The 25,519-nt window shown below is 44.1% G+C and overlaps 1 protein-coding gene across 1 annotated transcript in view; it reads left to right on the forward strand.

The window, feature by feature from the left end:
- Positions 1 to 20,783, forward strand: part of FBXL7 (F-box and leucine rich repeat protein 7) — a 458,360-nt gene extending 437,577 nt beyond the window's left edge. Inside the window, exons 3-4 of the mRNA XM_055422246.2 lie at positions 6,482 to 7,093; positions 17,722 to 20,783. Coding sequence (XP_055278221.1) covers positions 6,482 to 7,093; positions 17,722 to 18,458 — 1,349 coding nt within the window. The 3' untranslated portion in view covers positions 18,459 to 20,783. The remainder of the gene's footprint in view (positions 1 to 6,481; positions 7,094 to 17,721) is intronic.
- The last annotated feature ends 4,736 nt before the right edge of the window (positions 20,784 to 25,519 follow it).

Consider the following 25,519-nt stretch of genomic DNA (forward strand, 5'->3'; position numbering starts at 1 on the left):
TAATTCATTGAGTATACCTTTAACTGTGGAGAAGGAAATGGCAACCCACTCCACTATTCTTGCCTGGAGAATCCCAGGGACGGGGGAGCCTGGTGGGCTTCCATCTGTGGGGTCGCACAGAGTCGGACACGACTGAAGCGACTTAGCAGCATACCTTTAACTGAGTTCCCTATCAATTCATGTACTTATTATTGAAAAAAGTTTGCTCAAAGAATGTCAGCAGAGCAAATAGCCATTTGGTAAATTTAAAAAGTCACCTATTTTTTACATTCTGGAAATTTTTCAGATGTTATGAAGATGTATTTATCTCCTCCGAGTTTGCGCATTCCTTGTCCTGGTATTTCAGGGGACGTTTGATCTTCAAATAATTGATACAAGTGGCTGTTGCATATGCTGATTTGCAGTGATTCTTGCCAAGAACACTGTGTGGGTGATACCTGCATCTCATGGGAATATGGATACCATAGAAGCAACAGGGAAGGGAGGCTTTTAAACAAGCTACTCTGTGCCATTTCATCATGATGCCCATTTCCACTTATCGTAGATTTGACTCTTGACATAAGCTTTTGGAAATGTATATTTCACTTGGTACTTTTTGCAAGGACTTCCCTGGTGGCTTAGTGGTAAAGAATCTGTCTGCCAATGCAGGAGACGCAGGTTTGATCCCTGGGTTGAGAAAAGTGAAAGAAAAAAAGAAAGTGAAGTCGCTCAGTCATGTCCGACTCTTTGCGACCCCGTGGACTGTAGCCTACCAGGCTTCTCCGTCCATGGGATTCTCCAGGCAAGAATACTGGAGTGGGTTACCATTTCCTTCTCCAGGGGATCTTCCTGACCCAGGGATCGAACCCGGGTCTCCCTCATTGGAGGCAGACGCTTTAACCTCTGAGCCACCAGGGAAGCCCTGGGTTGAGAAGATCCCCTCGAAAAGGAAATGGCATCCCACTCCAGTATTCTGGCCTGGAAAATCCCAAGAACAGAGGAGCCTGGCAGGCTACAGTCCACAGGGTGGCAAAGAATCAGAGACAATGGAGCAACTGATTACAGTCAGTTTTTGCAAGTGCTACTTTTGGTTCTCAAAAATATGTGTCTCAGGGAAGCGTTCTTCCATATGTTATTCATGCATCTTGCCATTTGCCTAAGGGCACGGTAAAGAAAGATGTAATGTAATGGCTAATTTATATAAATGCATACGAAAGTATACAGTGTATTAAAAGTGGCAATAATATCCTCTCAGTTATTCTGTGTCATCACCCAACGGGACCATCTTACTGCTAAGATAAGGGGGTCGATTTTGCCCTCAAGACATCAGATAGGTAGAAATTCACTTGGAGTAGGTATTCAGATATGAAAATATGTTCATTCCTAGAAAATAGACTGAATTTATATTCTGAGTTCAAGTAAAGTCAGCTTTCTTTTTGCTTCTGTTTGTCTTGCAGTGTCATATAAGGCCAGGAGAAGGGCTCCAAATTTCTTCTCTCTATCATCTTAATATTTGTCTTTGGTCATTTCCTCTCGAGTGTATGTCCAGGGACCAGATATCAGCATCCTTGTTTCTAATCTGTATCAGAAAAAACAGAAGCTCCTGCCATTGTCCATTTAGCTGCCAGTCCTCTGAAAATGACAAAGGAGAACAAAATTGCGTGCAAGGAGAGCACTAGGTCTTTCTGCCCGGCTGTATCCGCCTGGAACACATGACTCAGTAGCAGAAAGGGTCCTCATTTTGAATCTGAAGCCATGCTCTCTTCCTGGCACACATGCTTTTATACTCTGGGACTCTTGATCATTCTGTGCGGAAAAACTACTTCTTGTTATAATACATCATACCTTGTGGCAATAAATGGCTCTGAGTCCCAAAGGGTAAGAGAAACTGTTTGGCAACTATGAGTATTTTATCCATAATAACATTTATTTCCAAATTAAAAATATGTGTTTATGTGTGTATGTGAGCATGTGTTCAGTGAAAAAATATTTATATATTTATATTTCTCTCTCTCTCTCTCTATATATATATATATATATATATATACATGAAGTCTCAAGAAAAGGTACTTTGTGACAACATCTAGGCATGAACATCTCTAGTTGTTGTTTGTCTATCGGAAAATACCACAGACTGGGTGGCTTATAAAGAAGAAAAGTGTATTTCTCACAGTTCTAGAAGTCCCAGTTCAAGGTGCTGGCAGATTCAGTATCTGCTGGTGGCCCGCTTCCTCATAAAAGTCTGCCTCCTCACTGTCACCTCGCAGGGCGGAAGTGAGAGCCAGTTCCTGGGGTCTGTTTTATGAAGGCACTGAGCCCATTCACGAAGGTTCAACTCTCAAGACCTAATCACTTCCCAAAGGCCCCACCCTCCATACTCACTTCGGGAGCTAACATTCATTCAACATACGACTATGAGACAGCTAGCAACATTTAGGCCATAGCATTACTCATCATTCTTTATCCTTTTTCTAATTATCGAGTGCAGTTTATTCAGTTACAACCGATTGTATCCTTTCAGAAATTCTCGGAGGGTTTTTGACCTACTGTAGAATAAGCTTCCCTGGTGGCTCAGCGGTAAAGAATCCGCCTGCAATGCAGGAGAAATGAGTTCAATCCCTGGGTCAGGAAGATCCCCTGGAGGAGGGCATGGCAACCCACTCCAGTATTCTTGCCTGGAGAATCCCACGGATGGAGGAGCCCGGTGGGCTACAGTCCATGGGATCGCAGAGTCGGACACGATCGAAGCGACTTGGCACGCACATAGAATAAGCACAAAGAACTCAAGAGAATCCTGGTGCATGCTCTGGCAAAAGAAGACATCCAGCTCTCCTGGCTGAAATCTCCTAGACTCCCCTGCTCCGCCCCCAGTGCACTGCCTTCCTGAATCACTGCTGAGAGTCCTGCTGCTAAGAGCTGGAGAGGAGAGCCAATACTGCACTCCTGAGTCTCCCAGGGCAGAATGTTTCCCACAGGGGTGCCAGACTGTTATCTCTTTACGAGTATGGACTCCATTAATACCAGGGCATGATTATTGGCAAAGAAAAGAAAGAAAAAACAAACTAAGAGCCTTCCTAAATGCACAGCCGTGCTAGGCAATCTGGATGTATTCCTGTGATCCAGTGCTGGGAGTATAAAAGAATAATAAAAAGTGAATCCGTTATAAACGCAGGTTTTAGGAATCCACTCTCCACCACCACCATAAGAAGAGTCCATTCCTCCAGGGCCCAAATCAAACTACACAGGTCTCCGCAGAAGAGTTAAGCGTCTTTCTCTTTTAAGATGAATGGACCATAGGCAGGGAGGAGAGAGATTTCAGAGCCTTCACAGCTGCTAAAATGTCAGAGCTGAAAACCTAAGATTATCCCTCCTCCCTGATCCAAAAGAAGTTGCTCAACCTCCTGAGAAAAATGGTAACTTCAGAGGCAATTCGAGGAGTTCATGTAATAATGGTTAGTACTGTGGTAGCTTGGATGGCAGTTTTCAAACCCTTAATTGGTTTACACTTAAGGTTTTCCTTAAAGATGTACTGTTTATTTTAGCTGATTACAAAAGACAGAAGTGCATATTTTTTTTTTCTTATGAATGATTTAAAATGCAGTATGTATACCAGCTGGGATAGAAAAGTACATACCAGGCTAGATATTAATCCTTTTAATGCTTCCTTTCAGATTCAAGACATTAGGGTGCACCTACTGTGTACCATAAGGCTTCGCTGGTATCATAGTGGCAAAGAAGCTGCTTGCCAATGCAGGAGGCTCAGGTTCGATCCCTGTGTCCGGGAGATCCCCTGGAGGAGGGCACGGCAACCCACTCTAGTATTCTTGCCTGGAAAATAATCCCATGGACAGAGGAGCCTGGAAGGCTACAGTACATGAGGTCTCAAAAGAGTCGGACACAACTGAGCACACACAGCCGCACTATGTACCATAAACCATGTCAGGCACTGCCAGGACACAAAAAAGAAGAGGATATAATCCTTGTCTCAAAGGGGTTTTTAGTGTAGTAGAAGTTGTATCCATCATCTGTTGTCATGGCGGTGCTGTATTACAAATTACCCCAAACCTCAGTATTCCAGCTCACACATCTGTGGTTCATTTGGGCATTTGTTGACTCCAGCCAGGTTTGGTTGAGCTAGGCTCTAAGCTGCAGGTTGGGACCACTTCTTTCTGCTCATCTGATGAGGTGATGGGCTTCTCGTCATCCTAAGGTCAGTGGACCAACTGAGGATGTTCTTCCCATGGTGATGATAGAAACAGGTGGGCAAGCCCAACCACACAAATGGCTTTGGGCAAATCACATCCCCTAAGATTCGCTAACCAAAGCAAGTCACATGGCCAAAGCACGTCACTGGACTGAAGAAATACACTCTGCCTAGGAAGACTGCAGAATCTCATGACAAAGGATACGGGGGTACAGGGAGAGATGCAAAAGTAAGAAAAATAATACAGTCAAGCAACAGGGAAAGATATATTCACACATGTCTGTATAAGGAAGGGTGGGGTTTCAAAAGGGAAGGAATTCATTTTATCTCAAAGACAGAAAGGAAATATTCTTAGTGAAGTGAAAGTTGCTCAGTCATGTCAGACTCTTTGCGACCCCGTGGACTGTATAGTCCATGGAATTCTCCAGGCCAGAATACTGGAGTGGTATTCTGTGAAAGGGTAGCCTTTCCCTTCTCCAGGGCATCTCCCCAACCCAAGGATCAAACCCACGTCTCCCACATTGCAGGAGGATTCTGTACAAGCTGAGCCCCAAGGGAAGCCCAAGAATGTAGGAGTGGGTAGGCTGTCCCTTCTCTAGCGAATCGAACTGGGGTCTCCTGCATTGCAGGCAGATTCTTTACCAACTGAGCTATGAGGGAAGCCCAGCTATTCTTAGAGGGGGTGGCGGTCGCACTCAGTCACAAAAGGTTTCCTACTTCAAGAGGCAGATAAGGTGTGTCTTTAAGTGTATGGGGCTGAGGGAGAGGCAGACAGTAATTCAAAGATGCTCCAGGAGAAAAGTGGTGACCTGTGTAGGGCATCTTCAGTGTTAGGTTACAGAGAAGTACATTTAAAAGAAAACATAGAAAAAGTCTATCAATGAGAAAACTACAAATACACAGCATAGAAGTCCTGTGTCAGAAGTTCTATGTGTTATTACCAGGAGTTCTTTGAAAAGACAAGTGTTTGAATGAAAATTCCCAAGATACAAAACGTGAAAAAGCACACAAGGACAGAATTTTTGATTAAGTCTTTAGAGCTATAATTAGAGCTGGAAGTGACTTAGAAATTATCTAGACCAATTCACTTATTTCACAGGCAAAGAATTGTGTATTTTGGAGGTAAACTCTCTGTCTCTCTCTCTCTCTCTCTCTATATATATATATATATAGAATATATGTGTGTATATATATATTCACACGTGTGTATGAAATATATAAACATATTTAGAAAGAACAAATGTCTTCCTAAACAAACCTATCCATCTAAATATGTAAAATGTATAACATACAAACATTTATATAGTGCAAGAATAAATTCTTCCATATATATATATATCAAGGTTGGGGGAGGGATATGAAATGAGCAGACTTCTTAAAGCAGTATTCTAAAGGTCTCTCAATCCCTCATAAATTTATAAACCATTTGCTTCTTCATCAAGTGACCTTTTTGGTTCCAAGGAACAGAAAAAAAGTCACATTATTCAAATGCAAAGGGAGGAATTACTGACAAGAAAGAAAAATAAGTATTGCCACAGATATTCAAGGACTGCAGATACTATCTGAAGTGCCCAGTCTAACAGAGGAAGGAAGCAGGGTGGCTCTCCACAACCCAGATCACAGACTTTGGGGTACCATTATCAAAAGATGGGGGACTGGACACTAGGGGGCAGGTGAAGGCAAAGATAGCTAATGTTCTCTCCCCACTGGCCAGTCTTCCCCTCTTGTAAAATGCATTCCTCTCCTTTATAAATGGGTAAGCATCTGCCTAACCAGAGTAAATCAGCTTGTGTTCACAATATATGAGCTTTCTTCTCCCAGTATAGAAATAATGAAACTTTGGAGTTGCGCCCTTTAGATAATCACCGTTAATGTAGATCAGAGGTCAGCAAACTATAACCCTGGGGCCAAATCGGCTGATCTGTTTTTACAGAACAAGTTTTATGGAAAAATAGCCAGGACGGCTGGGCTCGTTTTCGTGTTGTTTATGGCAGCTTTTGCACTAAAACAGCAGGACTGACTAATTGCAACAGGGATGGAACCCAGATGGCCTGCAGTGCTTCCACTATGTCTTATCTGACCCTTTAGAGATAGTGTGCCCACCCCGGTGGAGATAGTGAAGAATTAGCCCTTTTCTTAGCGGGGAAAACTTGCATGGGCTCCTGCTTCCAGTGAGACCGATTGAGCCGGCCTCCGCCCAGGAAGGATGTCAATGGACAGGGTGCCACCTCCCCGCCCGCCCCCCCGCCCCACTCCGCTCCGTCCATCCTTAACCCTTTGTTCTCTGTCCTTTGCCAGACTCCGACCTGAGCATGCGCACACTGAGCACGCCCAGCCCAGCCCTGATATGCCCACCCAACCTGCCGGGATTTCAGAATGGAAGGGGCTCGTCCACCTCCTCGTCCTCCATCACCGGGGAGACGGTGGCCATGGTCCACTCCCCGCCCCCGACCCGCCTCACCCACCCGCTCATCCGGCTGGCCTCCAGGCCCCAGAAGGAGCAGGCCAGCATCGAGCGGCTCCCGGACCACGCCATGGTGCACGTCTTCTCCTTCCTGCCCACCAACCAGCTGTGCCGCTGCGCGCGCGTGTGCCGCCGCTGGTACAACCTGGCCTGGGACCCGCGCCTCTGGAGGACTATCCGCCTGACGGGCGAGACCATCAACGTGGACCGCGCCCTCAAGGTGCTCACCCGCAGACTCTGTCAGGACACACCCAACGTCTGTCTCATGCTGGAAACCGTCAGTGTCAGTGGCTGCAGGCGGCTCACGGACCGAGGTCTTTACACCATTGCCCAGTGCTGCCCGGAGCTCCGGCGGCTGGAAGTCTCCGGCTGCTACAATATCTCCAACGAGGCAGTCTTCGACGTGGTGTCCCTCTGTCCCAACCTGGAGCACCTGGATGTGTCAGGTACGTGGCCATCCGTGGGCCCTTCCCAGCGCACCCTCCCAAAGGAGGAGAGGACGCTGACAACTGGGAAGGGTCCCCCTTTGTGATAGTCAGGGCTCAGCAGGGTGACTCTTCTTCCTGTAAAACTGTCTTTATGGAATCATGATTCTGGGGGCCAGAGGTGTCCCTTTCGTCAAATGATGTCAACTTCTTAGAGGAGTTAGAGGCATCTTATGTCTGGCAATTCAAGTTAGTGTGCCCTTTTTGTTTTATTTCTTGATGTGGATCTTTCAAAAAGTCTTTATTGAATTTGTTACAATATAACTTCTGATTTATGTTTTGGTTTCTTGCCCAAGAAGCATGTGAGAGCTTAGCTCCCTGACCAGGGATCGAACCTGCATTGGAAGGTGAAGTCTTAACCACTGCAGCAGCTAGGCAAGTCCCACAAGTTAGTGTGACTCCCGAGTGTGTCTTTCCTCCCCATAATTCTCAAAGTAATTTCAGAGCAACCACAGATCGTGAGGCGGTGTTCGTCGCTCAGTCGTGTCTGATTCTTTGAGATCCCATGGACTGTAGCCCACCAGGCTCCTCTGTCCTTGGAATTCTCCAAGCAGGAATACTGGAGAGAGTTGCTGTTCCCTTTTCTAGGGGATCTTCCCGACCCAGGGCTGGAAGCTGGGTCTCCTATATTGCAGGCAGATTCTTTACCATCTGAGCCAGCAGGGAAGCACAAACCATGGATAATGGGAACTAGGTGTCTAATCACAGATAAATGACAGCCAGCTCTCTAGCTGAAAGAGAAGTAGTTTAGAAACTGCCCTGACATCCACTGGTCACTGTCTCATGGAGCCTGAGAGCTGTGTTTAAGTTGATTCTGTGCTGTGGTCTGTGGTCACCATGGCTCGAAATTTTGCAGACACTGGGAAAAATCCATCATGGCTAAGGGTCTCCCCCTATTTCACTCCCACCCTCCTCAGCCTTGGGTTGCTTTTACATCTTTTCTCAAGCAATATTATTTCACAAACTTATTTTTAATTGAAGGAAAATCGTTTCACAGTATTGTGTTGGCCTCTGCCATCAAGCAGAATTCTTAATTACAGAGTGCAAGGGGGGCCCACCAAGCGGAGTCTTTGAAAGTGAAGTGAAAGTCACTCAGTCGTGGCCTCCTCTTTGTGACCCTATGGACTTATACAGTCCATGGAATTCTCCAGGCCAGAATCCTGGAGTGGGTAGCCTTTCCTTTCTCCAGGGGATCTTCCCAACCCAAGGATCAAACCCAAGTCTCCCACAACGCAGATGGATTTTTTTTACCAGCTGAGCTGCAAGGGAAGCCCAAGAATTCTGGAATGGGTAGCCTTCCCTTCTCCAGCAGATCTTTCTGACCCAGGAATCGAACCAGGGTCTCTTGCACTGCGGGCGGATTCTTTACCAACTGAGCCATGGGAAAGCCCTTTAGTTCTTTTTCTAAAATGAAGGAACTCCCAGCATGGCTGCTTTGCTTGAAAACCTCTCACAGGCAGGAAGAATTAAAGCACAGACTCACACTGAGGCGCCAGACGTGGATCCAGCCAGACTAACAGCCTTTCTTTATCTCATCCGCTACCCAGTCAAAAGACACACTTTCGAGAGGCTGGAGTGTGTGAGATGCAACTGGGAGTTAAAGAAATGAGCAGCGTGAGCCACAACCTCAGGGACTGTTGGGGAGGGGTCCAAAGTAAAAACCACTGAACAGGCAAAGAAATAGAGTTGGGGATTTACCAGCATCTGAGGTAAATGATATCCTCTAACAAAACCTGAGGTAAAAGTCAGCTCTCGGAGCTCACTCTCTCTTTTGAACACTGACATCTGAAAATATTTCCGATGACAGTCAATTATTTCTCATACATTCTTTCCCTGCTCCCCTCCTTCAGTTGGCTCCAGCACAAAGCCATGGAAACCGTATGTTCAGTTAGTTGTGAGCAGCTGTTGGCATAAAGAAGCAGGAAACGAAGAGGTTTTCTTACATTCCCCCCCCCGCCCAAGGAATTCTGGAAAGAGAAAGCATTGTGATGTGGTGGGAACTAGCTTCAAAAGTCTGTGATTTGAATCTGGTCTTACATTTAGCTCTCTAATCCATTTTGAGTTTATTTTGGTGTATGGTGTTAGGAAGTGTTCTAGTTTCATTCTTTTACAAGTGGCTGACCAGTTTTCCCAGCACCACTTGTTAAAGAGACTGTCTTTTCTCCATTTTATAGTCTTGCCTCCTTTGTCAAAGATAAGGTGTCCATAGGTGCGTGGATTTATCTCTGGGCCTTCTATTTTGTTCCATTGATCTATATTTCTGTCTTTATGCCAGTACCATACTGTCTTGATGACTGTGGCTTTGTAGTAGAGCCTGAAGTCCGGCAGGTTAATTCCCCCAGTTCCATTCTTCTTCCTCAAGATTGCTTTGGCTATTCGAGGTTTTTTGTATTTCCATACAAATTGTGAGATTATTTGTTCTAGTTCTGTGAAAAATATCATTGGTAGCTTGATAGGGATTGCATTGAATGTATAAATTACTTTGGGTAGTATACTCATTTTTACAATATTTATTCTTCCAATCCACGAACACGGTATATTTCTCCATCTATTCGTGTCCTCTTTGATTACTTTCACTAGTGTTTTATAGTTTTCTATGTACAAGTCTTTTGTTTCCTTAGGTAGATATATTCCTAAGTATTTAATTCTTTTCGTTGCAACAGTGAATGGAATAGTTTCCTTAATTTCTCTTTCTATTTTCTTATTATTAGTGTATAGGAATGCAAGGGATTTCTGTGTGTTAATTTTATATCCTGCAACTTTACTGTATTCATTGATTAGCTCTAGTAGTTTTCTGGTAGAGTCTTTAGGGTTTTCTGTGCAGAACTGAAAGAGACACATGAACTCCAGTGTTCATTGCAGCACTGTTTATAATAGCCAGGACATGGAAGCAACCTAGATGTCCATCTGCAGACGAATGGATAAGAAAGCTTTGGTACATATACACAATGGAGTATTACCCAGCCATTAAAAAGAATGCATTTGAATCAGTTCTAATGAGGTGGATGAAACTGGAGCCTATTATACAGAGTGAAGTAAGCCAGAAAGTAAAACATCAATACAATATACTAACGCATATATATGGAATTTAGAAAGATGCAAATGATAACCCTGTATATGAGACAGCAAAAGAGACAAAGATGTATAGAACAGTCTTTGGGACTCTATGGGAGAGGGTGAGGGTGGGATGATTTGGGAGAATGGCATTGAAACATGTATATTATCATATGTGAAACGAATCACCAGTTCAGGGTCGATGCATGTTACAGGATGCTCGGGGCTGGTGTGCGGGGATGACCCAGAAGGAGGATAAAGGGAGGAGGGAGGTGGGAGGGGGGTTCAGGAAGGGGAACTCATGTACACCCGGGGCGGATTCATGTCAATGTATGGTAAAACCAACCAATATAATATTGTAAAATAATTAGCCTCCATTAAAAAAAAGAGAGAAAAAAAAAGTTTGTGATTTGGGACAGTTCACAGTTTTCTCTAGATCTGTTTCCTCTTCTTTAAAAAAAAGAAAGAAAAGAACAGAGGTGGGGGGGATCAATGGATTGGATTCTTTAACATTTAAAGATTCTGAACCCTGTGGGCCTCTTTTATAAACACCTCATTTTCTTTTATTTTTCTTAGATTAGAAAATGACTCAGTTTTGGAATCCCATCTTTGTTATAGGGGCTCTCCCATGCACCCTCAGGACAGGCTGCAAGTAATTGTATTTTGTCTTTGGAGTTCTTTTGAGATTCAGAAATGCAGAAACTGCTTGGGCTGTTTGGGAATGGAAATTTCTGAGCTAGAAGCCTGAGTGAGTGGACCCTGCTTGGCCCCTGTGCTAACCGTTATGTATTAAGCTTCTCCCTATCAACCTGACCTAGATATCTATGTAAATAAAGACTGTATAATCGGGGGAATCTCTAACTCACTGAGAGCACAGATTTCTAGGTATTCGCAGGAATCGTGGTGGGTGGGTATTTTCAGGTAGATGAACTCAAACTACCCAACAAGTCATAAGGATGGATTTGTGTCACCACTGCCGAATGGTGCCCTCCAGTTCTGAGGGAATCTAGAAACTGTGATTTCACCTGCGCTTATTCCCCCTTGGTTCTCGCAACTAGCCTCTGATACTGGCCACCTTCTCAGTGGCAATATACTTGCCACTGAGTATAGAGCTTAGCTGGTCTAGAGCTTGGCTGGTCTAGAGCTTAACTCCCCCAGAGAACGTGAGACTGCCCCTCCCATCCCTATCATGCCTACCTTGCAAGTTATCTTTAAAAGTCACTGAAAGTCACTCTAACCAGCTCTAGCATTTATTCATTATCACTTATTACTTTTTATTAATGTTTAGTCATGGTTCTCTAGGGCTTCCCTGGTGACTCAGTGGTAAAGAATCTGCCTGCTAATGCAGGAGACTCGGGTTCAATCCCTGGGCTGGGAAGAGCCTCTGGAAAAGGAAATGGCAACACATTCCAATATTCTTGCCTGGAGAATCCAATGGACAGAGGAGCCTGGTGAGCAATAGTCTATGGGGTTGCAAAGAGTCAGACACAACTGAGTGACTAGACAACACGGTTCTCCAGAGAAATAGAAACCACAGTATATGTGTGTGTGTGTGTGTGTGTGAGTGTGTGTATAAAGAGATTACCTGCCTCTTGAAAAATGTGTATGCAGGTCAAGAAACAACAGTTAAAACTGTTGTTTGGGACAATGGACTGGTCCCAAAATAGAAAAAGAATACATTAACAATGTATATTGTAACCCTGCTTATTTAACTTACAAAGTACATCATGCAAAATGCTAGGCTGGTTGAAGCACAAGCTGGAATCAAGACTGCAGGGAGAAATTTCAATAACCTCAGATATGCAGATGACAGCACACTTATGGCAGAAAGTGAAGAGGAACTAAAGAGCCTCTTGATGAATGTGAAAGAGGAGAATCAAAAAGCTGGCTTAAAACTCAACATTCAAAAGACAAAGATCATGGCATCTGGTCCCATCACTTCATGGCAAATAGATGGGGAAACAATGGAAACAGTGGCTGACTTTATTTTCTTGGGCTTCAAAATCACTGCAGATGGTGACTGCAGCCATGAAATGAAAAAATGCTTGTTCCTTGGAAGAAAAGCTATGACAAACTTAGTAAACAGCATATTAAAAAGCAGAAACATTACTTTGCCAAAAAAGATCTGTCTAGTCAAAGCTATGGTTTTTCCAATAGTCATGTATAGATATGAGAGTTGGACCATAAGGAAAGTTGAGCACTGAAGAATTGATGCTTTCTCAAACTGTGGTACTGGAGAAGACTCTAGAGTCCCTTGGACTGCAAGGAGATTAAACCAGTCAATCCTAAAGATAATCAGTCCTGAATATAATTGGAAGGACTGATGCTGAAGCTGAAACTCCAATACTTTGGCCACCTGATGTGAAGAACTGACTCATTGGTAAAGACCCTGATGTTGGGAAAGAGTGAAGGCAGGAGGAGAAGGGGATGACAGAGGACGAGATAGCTGGATGGCATCACCATGGACAGACATGGTGATGGCTGGATGGCATCACTCATGGACATGAGTTTGAGCGAGCTCCTGAAGACAGTGAAGGACAGGGAAGCTTGGCATGCTGCAGTCCATGGGGTGGCAAAGAGTGACTTAGCCGCTGAACATCAATCACCATCTGCTTGGGAAGGGCAGTCTGCCTGTCTGAGTCTCCTGGTTCAAATGTTAATCTTGTCCAGAAACGTGCTCACAGGCACATCCAGAAATAAGGTTTAGCCAAATATCTTGGCACTTTGTCATCTAGTCAAGTTGACACATAAAAGTAACCATCACAATTAATAACATCTATAAACATCAATAGAATATATTACAACTAACCAGTTTTTAAAGTTTAAATCTTGTGATTACTACAAGTGAAATTGCTTCCAAAGGTTCCCCTGTACTTGGTGACCTGGGAGTCCTCTACCTAATCTGTTATATCAGACCAGTTGAATCCTGTTCAGGTTATTCTACTCCGGCAGAACATTGAGTCCATCCCCTCTCCTCTACCTGCGTGCCTGGATACATGCTTGTCTGATCACTAGCCTTATACCCACCTCAGCCCCATCGTATGCCTTCTACACAACCAATGACCAGAGGAATGTTTTCCAACTGGGAAGCTAACCCTTCATTTCCCTGCATAAAATCTCCAGTTCCTCCTCATGACATATAGGAAAAAGTTGCTCAGCAAAGCATATATGGTGCTTCATGAGCTGCTCTTTCTAGGTTCAAATCTCACTCTGCCCCTGAATGCTGTGTTTCCTGGAACCATTTGAATTTCCCAAGCACACCATGCCTGTGTACACTCTGATGTGTGGGCATCTCTCTGGCCTGCATGCCATTCCCTCCTCTGTCCCCTTTCCCCTCCCCAAAATCCTTAACAGATGTCTCATTGCTGGAGGCCCAGTGCAAGCGTCTCCTAAGTAAAGCCTTTCCTGCCTGACCCCCGGGAACCTGAAGGTATCCTCCCGGGTATCTGCATTTTGAGTGTAAGCAGGTAGAGCATTGCTCGGTTTTGCAGCTGGGTACTTGTGTATTCTTAATTCATTATGAGTTTTATATGGGCAAAAATGAGGCATAGTTTATATCTGTACTTTGTGATAATGTAATTCATTGAACAGAGGAGTTTCAAAGCCCCAAACAGTCATCTTGATTTCTAAAGGGTTCAAACAAAATTGTCATTGGTGACTACTCTGAACAAGCCCTCGGGAAGCTATAGTGCAGTGACTAAAACTTTCTCATCAGTAAAACTGAGTTGGTTGGGGGGACTAAATGAGTTCATTCATGTTAAATCCTCCCATGTGTGTTCTGCTGAAAACTATGTAGTTAGCATTCAGTAACACACTTATGAGGCAGTAGTTGGTCTTTGCTGACATCATCCTTTTATATCCCAGAGTATTATTACCCGATAATGAGAGAAGGTGGTAATGAGCACTTTTGTGAAAGCTGAACCAAATCTGGAATGAATTAAAGGTAGCCCTAGATCTGTTCAACCCATACTATCCACTCCCGGTTGTGTAATATCCCTACTCCTTTCCCTGCATGTTAAGGAAGCCCCCCAAGATCCTATCCCAGGGGATCATTCCCATCTTAGCACAGGATAAATCATGTGTTTTATCCTGTGAATACGCCTCGTGCCCCCTCTGCCTCCATGCTTTCCTGTCCCTTGAATTTGCTCCTGCTATTACTTTATACTACCTGGGTTCCATATCTGTGTATTCAAATTATTTCTCTCTTCCAAGAATCCCCCACTGCCAAGACTTATGATGCCCCAGTGTCTGAATATTCACTTCATGCTGGTACATCTGTCACACATCTCTCATGCTATTTCTTAGTCATTTCTTACCATCCCTGCTCTATTAGAAGTCTTGGATCAGGAATATTCTCCCTAGTCTGACTGTAAAGTCATATAATCTCACTGAATCTGAGATGCCTCATCTTTAAAAATTGAACTTCAAAGGGAATGATTTCTCAGGTTCACTCCAAGTCTGTAATGTTTACATGCATCCACTGGCCACAGACATTACCTACTGAGCCATGAATCAGTTTATTTTCAACCCAAACTTAGCAAATCTGTAAAAAGGCTAAAGCTGAAATTTGAAATGATTGACCTAAAACGATGTAAGCATATCAAAATAGTATCTTCATCAAAACTGAGCTAAACTAGTATTTCATTAAATTGGAGTTCGGTTTCAAAATGCAGACAAATATATCCCTGGACCAAATAGAGTATCCTTCCTGGAGTGCAGCAGGTTTTACTAACTATTTCTTTCTTAAGTAGGAAACTGGAACTAATAGTTTAGGAACAAAGTTGTCCTGTGATCTTAAAGTACCTTCACCGTCATATCATCACAGATGGGCAGCCACTACGTGGACATACAGATTCAGCATAAGCAGGATCTCAGTCAGTGTAAAACAAGAACTTCAAAACAAAGGGAGATTTCAGAGCGACAGTTGAGGGGTACCAACCACCTTCTGCAAAACCACAGAGCCCCCTGGAGTCGTGTGCAGAGCCTCTGACAAGCCACATCTTTGTTCTCCAGTGCTGGGTGTATTCTTTGCTCCTTCCTGAAATCCTTCGACTTGGTAGCACATGGCTTCTGAATGTCATTATTCCCAGGACCTGAATTTTATATTATAAGAGTTTCCTGGGCAGCCTGCCAAGAGTGGGAGGAAAGTCCCCATTAACACTATCACGTGGTTGCTTAGAAGGCTTAGAGATGACATCATCAGCCAAGGCACGGAGCCACGGAGGTGAGGCACCTGGCTTTAGAGCGGCAGAGGGATTTGGGTAGAGGAGAGAGAAAATGAAAAGTATATGTACACTCTACGTAGTGGAAGGAAATATATGTATGCACATACATTTATGTGATGTATTTGGCTATGTATATTAATGATGTATGTTCATATACTAAAATAGACTGTGTACATATTTTAAATAGCAATATATAATGAACTGAAATATATAATGAAATAAGTGTTTCATATATCATAAAATATATAATAGTTATATAATATATGGTGTAAATATATACATATAAAATTTATTCCCACACATATTTAGGGGAAGGGAGTTTAGAAATAAAGTTTAGAGAGGCATCTAAAGATATCTTCCTGAGTACTAATTTCCTTATCTAGAAAACAGATTGTTTAAAGAATCAAGTGGAAAAAAAAGAATCAAGAAAATCAATAAATGTTTTCTCAAATGTTTATAAAAAGCACTTTGTAAATGTTATCTTTCAACAGAAATAAAAGGCATTATAATTAACTATAAAATAGCTGGTTTATCAACATTAGATATACCTCAGCCTCTATCACAATCCTGAGGATATTTAAATGTTCGAAGTTGGATTATCCCATCAGGTTTTCCTATAAAAGACTGTATGAAAGTGAAGGAAAGTGAAAGTCACTCAGTTGTGTCTGACTGTTTGTGACACTATGGACTTATACAGTCCATGGAATTCTCCAGGCTAAAATACTGGAGTGGGTAGCCTTTCCCTTCTCCAGGGGATCTTCCCAACCCAGGGATCAAACCCAGGTCTCCCGCATCGCAGGCAGATTCTTTACCAGCTGAGCCACAAGGGAAGCCCAAGAATACTGGATGGGTAGCCTATCCCTTTCTCCAGAGGATCTTCCCCACCCAGGAATCGAACCGGGGTCTCCTGCATTGTAGGCGGATTCTTTACCAACTGAGTTATTAGGAAAGCCCTGATATATAGGGACTGTGTACACTCTATAAATCATTCATTCATTAATAGGTACTTAGTGAGAACCAGCTCTGAACAATATGAGTCCTTTTTCTCAGGAACTTACATTCCATGAGGACAGCAAACACATAAATAAATGTGAATAAAAGTGAATAAATAAATACATAATGCCTTAAAATGATAATGAACGCTGAAAATAAATGGGAGTCAGGCAGGAGGTACTACTTCATTCAGGATGACTCCAAAGAGTTGTCCTATAAAAGGACATTTGCTCTGAAACCTAAGAAAGTGGGGGTGACCCAGGTCATTATCCAGGGATGCCCTGTCCTGTGCACAGTTGCTGATGCAGGGAGGCACCTGAGCCATCTGGGAACTAGCAAGGAGGCCAGTGGGATTGGAAGAGAGGGAAGACATAAGGGCCCAGGGGTGCAGGTCCTTGGAGGCCCCCTTTAGACGTCAGCTTTACACATGTAGTGAGACGACCTTGAGCGTGACAGGAGTACTGTTCCAGAACATGTCTGGCAGCTGTGAAAATAGATCATAGCAGGTAAAAGCAGGACAAACTGGTTGAAGGGATGGAGGATAATCCTGATGACATAGTTGTTCTTCCTGGACCAGAGAAGGTAGAACTGAATCCCTAGAGGGTCACTTTGTTAGACTAATTACATATATTTCCCATGGTTTTCAAAGTATATCCATATCCATTACCTGGTTGCATCCTCATTATTATATCCCCAGGGTTATAGGCATACCAGCTACTCACTCCCATTTCAGAGGAGAATCTTGAGACTCAGAAAACTTAAGCCTCCTGCCTCAGACCATAAAAAGCAGACCTGAGCTCGACTGTGACTCCCAAGCCAGTGCTCTTTCTGCCAAACTCCCGCCACGGTCCAGCCTTCTATTTCCTATCTCACTTCTTTGGAGCAGAGAGCTACCAGACCACTGCAGGGTAAGAACTGAGCTTCCTGAACTTTCCAGAACCAGGATGGGATATTTACACACATGGTCTCATGTCTTCTTTACAGCCACCTTACGGGGAAGCAGAGCACCCTTACTTTAAAGCAAAGGACCTACTTAGAAAGACCGATTTGCCCAAACATCAGGCCAACCATTGATGGATCTAGCATTGGAACCCTTATCCTTCTGATTCTAAAACCCCAAAGCCTCTTAAGCCCAGAGCAGTTAAATGATGAACACGGAAAGCCCAGCCTTGCGTTCCTTCTCCTGAGGGGCCAGGAAGGGAAGGGGGAAATATGGAGACCCAAATCCAGAGTGGGGGAGGAATCTATTCAGGAGCCCTCCCACCATTCCCCATTCCCCGAGGTCGTTCTGAGCGTGTGTTCTGTCTCTCCGTCTAGGATGCTCCAAGGTGACCTGCATCAGCTTGACCCGCGAGGCCTCCATTAAGCTGTCCCCCTTGCACGGCAAACAGATCTCCATCCGCTACCTGGACATGACGGACTGCTTCGTGCTGGAAGACGAAGGCCTGCACACCATCGCGGCGCACTGCACGCAGCTGACCCACCTGTACCTGCGACGCTGCGTGCGCCTCACCGACGAGGGCCTCCGCTACCTGATGATCTACTGCGCCTCCATCAAGGAGCTGAGCGTCAGCGACTGCCGCTTCGTCAGCGACTTCGGCCTGCGCGAGATCGCCAAGCTGGAGGCGCGCCTGCGGTACCTCAGCATCGCGCACTGCGGCCGGGTCACCGACGTGGGCATCCGCTACGTGGCCAAGTACTGCGGCAAGCTGCGCTACCTCAACGCCAGGGGCTGCGAGGGCATCACGGACCACGGCCTGGAGTACCTCGCCAAGAACTGCGCCAAACTCAAGTCCCTGGACATCGGCAAATGCCCTCTGGTCTCCGACACGGGCCTGGAGTGCCTGGCCCTGAACTGCTTCAACCTCAAGCGCCTCAGCCTCAAGTCTTGCGAGAGCATCACGGGCCAGGGCTTGCAGATCGTGGCGGCCAACTGCTTCGACCTGCAGATGCTGAACGTGCAGGACTGCGAGGTGTCTGTGGAGGCGCTGCGCTTCGTGAAACGCCACTGCAAGCGCTGCGTCATCGAGCACACCAACCCTGCCTTCTTCTGAGGCCAGCCCCCCGCCGTCGCCGTCGCCGTGCAGACCTGAACAGAACACGTTGGGTTTTTTGTTTTGTTTTTTTCAGAGCAGCCTATGTAAGCACCGACACCCACTCGGAACAGCTTCTCTCTTCCAGGAAGGTTCTTCTTAAGGATCTGGCTTTTCTTCTTCCTAATTTCTCACGGGCAACAGAGGGCTAGGAAAGGAGGGTGAGGGAGCCCCATTTCTATTCCAGACAATGGTTTTCTACGGGGGGAATCAGGTCATTGGTGGTGATGTCTCTTCTCAAAAGCATGTACCTTAGAAAGCTGACCGCAGTGTCTTTAGGAACGTCCCCTTTCTGTTTCTTGCCTCCTGGCCACATCCCGAGTTCTGCACCCCGTCCCTCCAACCCTGCCCCTCCAACCCTGCCCCTACCTATCCTACAGTAACAAGTCATCAAAATAATACTGCTCTCCACACCTCCTCCTCTTTAAACTGCTTGACTGGCCTAAACCACACTCTCCCATCCCATACCCAAACAAAATTCTTGTTAAATAAATGTCACAGCACCTGCTATATACACAACACTTATATACCCTTTTAAAGGATCACTTGCAGCAGTCAACAGGGTGAAGGAAGAAACGTGCCTTTTTCCTCCTACCCTACTCCCGCTCCACCACTTACTAGCTGTGTGACCTTGGGCAAAGCACTTGACTGCTCTGGGCTTCTGCTTCCAGCCCTGAATCAGAGGACTTCCTCTGATCTAATCAAGAATGAGCTTCATGCCCATTTTAGAATCGAGGGAACAAGAGATGTCGGTAAACCCAAGCTCCTTGGCAGCACAAGAGGCATCTACCTCTTCCAAGGGTATCTATTCTGTGAGTGCTTTCAGGAGGCGCACCAACCCCAGCCTCCTGTAAGTTCTTCTCCCTAATCTGATTGTCATTCACGGCTTGTTTCTTTTGATGAGTGAGTCTCTTGGTCATCTTCTTTTGCCCAGCCAGATGGATGGCTTCTGTACACACACATGCTTTTGGCATCATCCCACTCCACCCCATCGCACGGAGGCAATGGAATTCCTAATCACAGCGAAACCCACCTCCCTGAGTCAGGTTGATTTTTCTGAGTGTTTCCAAGTAGGAGGGAAGACACTCACAATTTTTAATTAACAAGGGAGGCCCCGGAGAACATGTGTCCTCCAGGGTTTTTCAAATCCCTGTCACTGCCCACGTGGCATGCATGCGCACATCTGCCCTGCAGCTGGCAGGAACAGACGCCTCGGTTCTTCGTCATTCAGATCGCATTTCTGTTTTCTCATCTGTTTATTTTCTTGGGCATCCAGACTGCATCACATGAAGCCTGTTGGGGTTAAGTCATAAGTGTTTACGTGTGCAGATAGCCACCCTGTGTGCCTCCCCTCTGACTGTCTGCTTGTCCTCCCTCAAATATGCACAGCAGATTTCCAGGTAGTTTAAATCCTGTCCACTCAAAGTGCCCAAACAAATGGAAGAGGGAACACATTGATAAGACGTAGGCACTGGTCCACCAGCTAAGACTTTGATATCCAACATTAAAGCCATTGCCAAGTATAAATGTTAAATGGTCCTATTTGCATGGAAATCCATTTGCAATCCTCATTCATGCCAAGTCAGGATGCCAACAATCCCATTGCTTGTTTTCATGTCATTTCATTGATTTTTGTTGATAAGCCCATGACCTCTCTTAAATTATTCTCTGGCAACACCCCTCCTCCTTCACTTTCCAAACAGTTCATTTCTTTCTCAAAGGACTCACCCTCCACACCCAGAACCTGGTGTCTCCAAGCCAAGCACATGGAATAGTTTCATATCCAGCCTATACACCACTTGACAGCTGCGCTCCCACGTTAGGCTCCCTGCGTGTCTTTGTGTTATTTTGAGGAGATAGCGGTGAGATGGCATCACATGATATATGGCCACCTCTCCAGTCAACACCATCAGCGACTTGGAGGTGCAGTCAATGCCACGTGCCACAGGGGGAAAGGAATTGTTTGGCTGTGACTTGTGACATTGTTCAAAGCTTCAGAATATGAGTCACAAAGGATTGTCCCTAACCCTTGGTACTGGGATCTTCCAAGTGAGCCAATGTAATACTCCTGGAATAAGAGGAAAGATCCAAAATGGCTCACACAACCTGAGGGAGAGTGTCCCATTCCAAATATCTTTATCACCACCTCTTGACCATAGCACCTGCACTGTCTTCCAAACGTGAGACAGAGCCAGCCTTCACACTGATTACCTGGTATGCCCTGTCTTTCCCCGTTTCTGTCTTTCTCCCCGTCTGCTCTTTACCCATTCCACTTCCCCTGTCGTATGAATCTATGGCAGTGGTTCCTGGGGAAACAGCTCAGCAGATTTTTAGAGCCCATGCAAAAAGCCTCATTAGGAAACATACCTGTTTTTAAACATTGCTTCCTTCCTGCCTCTGCTAAATTGAATGCTCATTGTTGTTCTTTGTTTTAAATTCTAATGTTCAAATCACTGCGTGCTGTATGACTCTAGAAAGCCTTAACTTACTACCACCAAGAAATAAAGCAATATGTTGGTAATCGGGTTCAGCCTCATTTAATTCCCTGCCCAGAGTAGCCTGATGTTCAGATGGGGAAACTCAAGAGTGAGGGAGAAACTTGCTTCCTGTTGAAATAGAGAGCAGGTCAGGTCCCTGCTGCTGCTGTCAAAGTTGCACCCGTGGCTGTGTCATTCCCCTTAGCTCGTTGTCTTTGGCTAAAAATTAGCAGGTAAGTAAAAATCAGTACATTCACAGTTTATACCTTCAGTTCCCTAACCCACCTTTTGATGGTACAGCAAAAAAAAAAAAAAAAAAACCTGGAAAGGGAATATGGCAACTTGATTGAAAAGGAAAAATTATCATTCGGTTGGAAAAAAGGAAATGCCAAGTATCTCCCTACCCAAACCTTTAGATCAGAGAAATTAGCATGGCAGAAAAAACAAGTACTGAAAGGTGAATGGCAAACTCCGTCTTTAGCAAGTAAAAACGTTTTAGGAGATGCCAATTTTAAAAGTAGTTGTTCTCAGCTTCCTTCTTACCCTGATTCAGGTCCTTAAGGACTATCACATAAACTAACAGGACTGTTAACTGCTTTGAAATATTAACTAGAGGTAGCCGCATGCAATTCTTGTCAAGATCCCAGAATAAAGTTAGCAGTAAATAAAATGCACGTGCCCTGGAGGTTCATGATTTCTTACATTGACATTTGTTGATAATTAAAGTCTTCAAGACGTTTGACATCCAAAAGCCCACAATATGAAACCAAACAGTTCAGTATTTTTAAGGGAAAAAGAGTATTTTTTGCAGTAAAATTGCCTACCATGTCTAAATCTTCACAGAAGAGTCATCAGAAAGTAGTGTTTTTGTTCAATAGCTGTCAATCATGATTAGTTCAGGAAGACGTTAATTTGCAGAAATGCTGAATAGACAGTAGAAGAGGGAGCGGGAATATTTAGTGATGAGGTAAATACGGCATGAATACGTTCATGCAGACAGTCTGTGAAACAAAGCTGGTTTTCCTCTTTCCACGCTCAAACAGTTTTTTCTTTTTGCTTCATGTACCAGCATGGTAAGTCGCTTCAGTCGTGTCCAACTCTGCGACCCCATGAACTGTAGCCTGCCAGGCTCCTCTATCCATGGGATTCTCCAGGCAAGAATACTGGAGTGGGTTGCCATTTTCTTCTCCAGGGGATCTTCCCAACCCAGGGATCGAACCCATGTCTCATGTCTCCTGCACTGACAGGTGGGTTCTTTACCACTAGTGCTACCTGGAAAGCCCCTCAATACCAGTAGTGGCTCTTAATGTTGCAGGAAGGAGTGGTGCATGGAGAGGGGAGGTCCTGTTGCCATCTCTCTGCTACAGATGCTGATACCATCATTGAGACCTGCCTAAACACAGCTTCCGTTGCCCAAAGAGCAATTCAGACACGTTCCATAAAGATGACCACCCAGTGGGCAAAGTTGTTCATTGAAGGCAAGAAAATATTGGGTTGACTAAAAAGTTCTTTCAGGCTTTTCTGTAAGATGGTACAAAAAACCAGACGAACTTTTTTGGTCAACCCAGTACTTCCATAAACATTCAGACTGGGGACATACCAACCAAGACTGTATCCAGGATATGATCATTCTTCTTTCCTTGAGTGCAACATTATCTCCTAAAGCCACAGGTCCATTTTTGTAGTCTTTTTTTCCTTCTCAAGTCAGCAGATCAACTTGCATTTGAAACTACATGAGATGAAAGAGCATGGTCTTTTGGGAGCTGAATAGGTTTCACCATCCCTGCCTGTAAACAGCACAGTGGTGACATCTTCAGCAGGATGCAGCTAGAATGCTGATCTCATGGACCATCCAGGAAGGCTACGTGAAAGCTCTAAACTGTTGCTCAGGCTGCTGCTGCTAAGTTGCTTCAGTCATGTCCGATTCTGTGTGACCCCATAGACAGCAGCCCACTAGGTTACCCCGTCCCTGGGATTCTCTAGGCAAGAACACAGGAGTGGTTGCCATTTCCTTCTCCAAAGAATGAAAGTGAAAAGTGAAAGGGAAGTCATTCAGTCGTGTACGACTCTTAGCGACCCCATGGACTGCAGTGTACCAGGCTTCTCCGTCCATAGGATTTTCTAGGCAAGAGTACTGGAGTTCAGGAGATAGCAATCAACAACATCCAGGTATAAAAGTAGGGCTTGGAAATATTATTAAAAAATAAAATGAAACTCGATCTAAAGATTTCCAAATCTGCTCATTTCTATGTTGTCGAATGTTTCTCCTTCTGGCCACTCAGGTACTGAATTTTATAGTGATGAGATCAGCATGTCTGAATTCTATCCTGGCTCATGTGATGATCAACAAATGAGGGAAACTGGATGTTGCAGTCTTTCTTCATAAACAGTGAGTCCCCAGGGAATGTCAGTCATTTCTTCTGAAGGAGCAGATGGTACTCAGCCTCCTTTAACTCCTTTAATGAAGGTTTATTGATCAGGTACTATGAGAGGTTCTGGGTGAATAAGAAACAATATCCTTCCCCTAAAGGAACTCCTATCAAATAATGCCATGCAATGAATTAGAAGGTGGAAAAGGGAATAGAAAAAGGAGATATACTTTCATTCATTCAACCAAATAAATATTTTTTTAAGAACCTAGTATGTGTCAGACACCATGCTGGCACTAAGAGTCTTGCCCTGATGGTTGAAAAAAGAAATGATTTGCTTTCAGTTAGTCATGTGGAAATAGAAAGTTCTCTTTTGTCCTAAGGTCATACCATAGATTAATTCCTATATACACATACACACTATCTCTCACACACCGACATACACACATATAATCTCTAAAAGATGGGAACAGTTTGCAAAAACTGAAACATAAATTCTTGGAAAAACTCTAAGAACCTCAAAACAGCTTGATGCTCTCCCAAACAACATACAGTCCAAACATACAGACATAGCCCAGAGAACTGCCATCCTGATTTCCCCAGAATCTAGCTCAAGGAGAGGAAGACTGCAGGTCCCTCTCTCAAGAATCCTTGGATTCTTCAGCCAACATGATGCTCTTTGGTTTTATACTAATCATTGTTCACTTTTGATGGGAACGGTCAAAGTGAGGTTTCTCAGTGTAGTATGTCTCTTTATAAAGAACTAGTCTGTGTCAGTTATCTCAACCATGCTGGATGACCCAAGTAAGATTGATTAATTAGCCATTAAAATTGCCAAGGAATGGATTTCACTTGTAAATTCCCCGAGGATGCGTTCTTTGAAGCTTCACATTTTATCAGGGTAGTCAATGTGAAATTATCTGCCCACAGTAATAATCAACTAAGCAGTGAAATGCATTAGAAACTGAAAGAGTGGTAGGAAAGCTTTTAATTCCTGTTTCTCTGCGGTCAGAGGCAAAAGCCTCCTGGTTTTTCAGAGCCCCAAAGCTCTCCTGAGTCTGCGTAGTAGTAGACTTATTAAGCCTATTGCCAGATAGGCACGCAAAAGATAGAGGGGAGAGGATTTCTAATTACAAAGATTAACCAGTAATTGGTATTTCCTTTTTGTCTAATCTTCTACCAACCGCTAATGAACACACAGCCACTTTCTATAAATAAAATCTTTAATAAAAAGAAATCCAGGTTTCACATCATGAATGAATTCTTCTTGGGTATTTACATTAAGAATTTAAACAAACTTATCATGGACCTTGTCATTTAAAAGAAACTAGATACAGGAACAAAGCTGTCACAACTGATATATATCCTTCTTCATTTTATCTCAAAGCCTTTCTTTGGGAGATGGAAACCAAAACAGACATGATTACCTTTGTATAATTTTACACTTTTCAGACTTTCAGTGTAACTACACAAATGCATTGAATTTCAAAATGTGCCATCTCTCATTTTGCAGTCCCACCCCCCAGTAATGGAGAAATGTGAGAAATGGGGGTTTTTCATGTTCCCTGGCCACTTAGTAAATCCCCTGAAAAGATCATTTTGCTGAACAGATCCTTGTCTTAGTAGAAGATCCAGAGAGGGAGAATTCAGACCATTTCTCTTGTTCTTGTTACAGCCACGCAGGCCAGCAAGGGATTTATGACATAGTTGATCTATATGAATGATATTCGTGAAGCACACACTTTCCATCAGCTAGTCAGAGTGTGAGACTCCAGTTGACTCTTCTCTGTTCATGATTTTAAAACACCCAAAGAATAATGACCATGAGCATGCTGGAAGTTTGGAGACCAAGAAGCTGTGGATTTAAAATTAAAAAAAAAAAAAGAGGGGTGGGGGAATAACATTCAAGTAATGACCTCTAACTCATATAATGAAAACCAGAGTCTCCTCCGGATTTCCAAGCTGGCATTGTTTCACTGGTGCTCTCACCTTGGGGCTCCTGGGTGTGATGTTTCTTTTAAAAATAATGCCCTCGGGAAAGCAGTGGGAAATACAAACACTGCCACGGGAGGGCATTCGTCTCCTTTCCTTTTAAAACGTGTGCTTTATCCCACATGCATGTGGCAAAATAAAGCTTCAAGGTGACCGTGTTGTGTAAGGACTCTTTTTGCTTTTA

This window comes from Moschus berezovskii, chromosome 18 (assembly GCF_049115385.1).
Source record: "Moschus berezovskii isolate FMDL1 chromosome 18, NW_MosBer_1.0, whole genome shotgun sequence".
NCBI classification, from domain to species: domain Eukaryota; kingdom Metazoa; phylum Chordata; class Mammalia; order Artiodactyla; family Moschidae; genus Moschus; species Moschus berezovskii.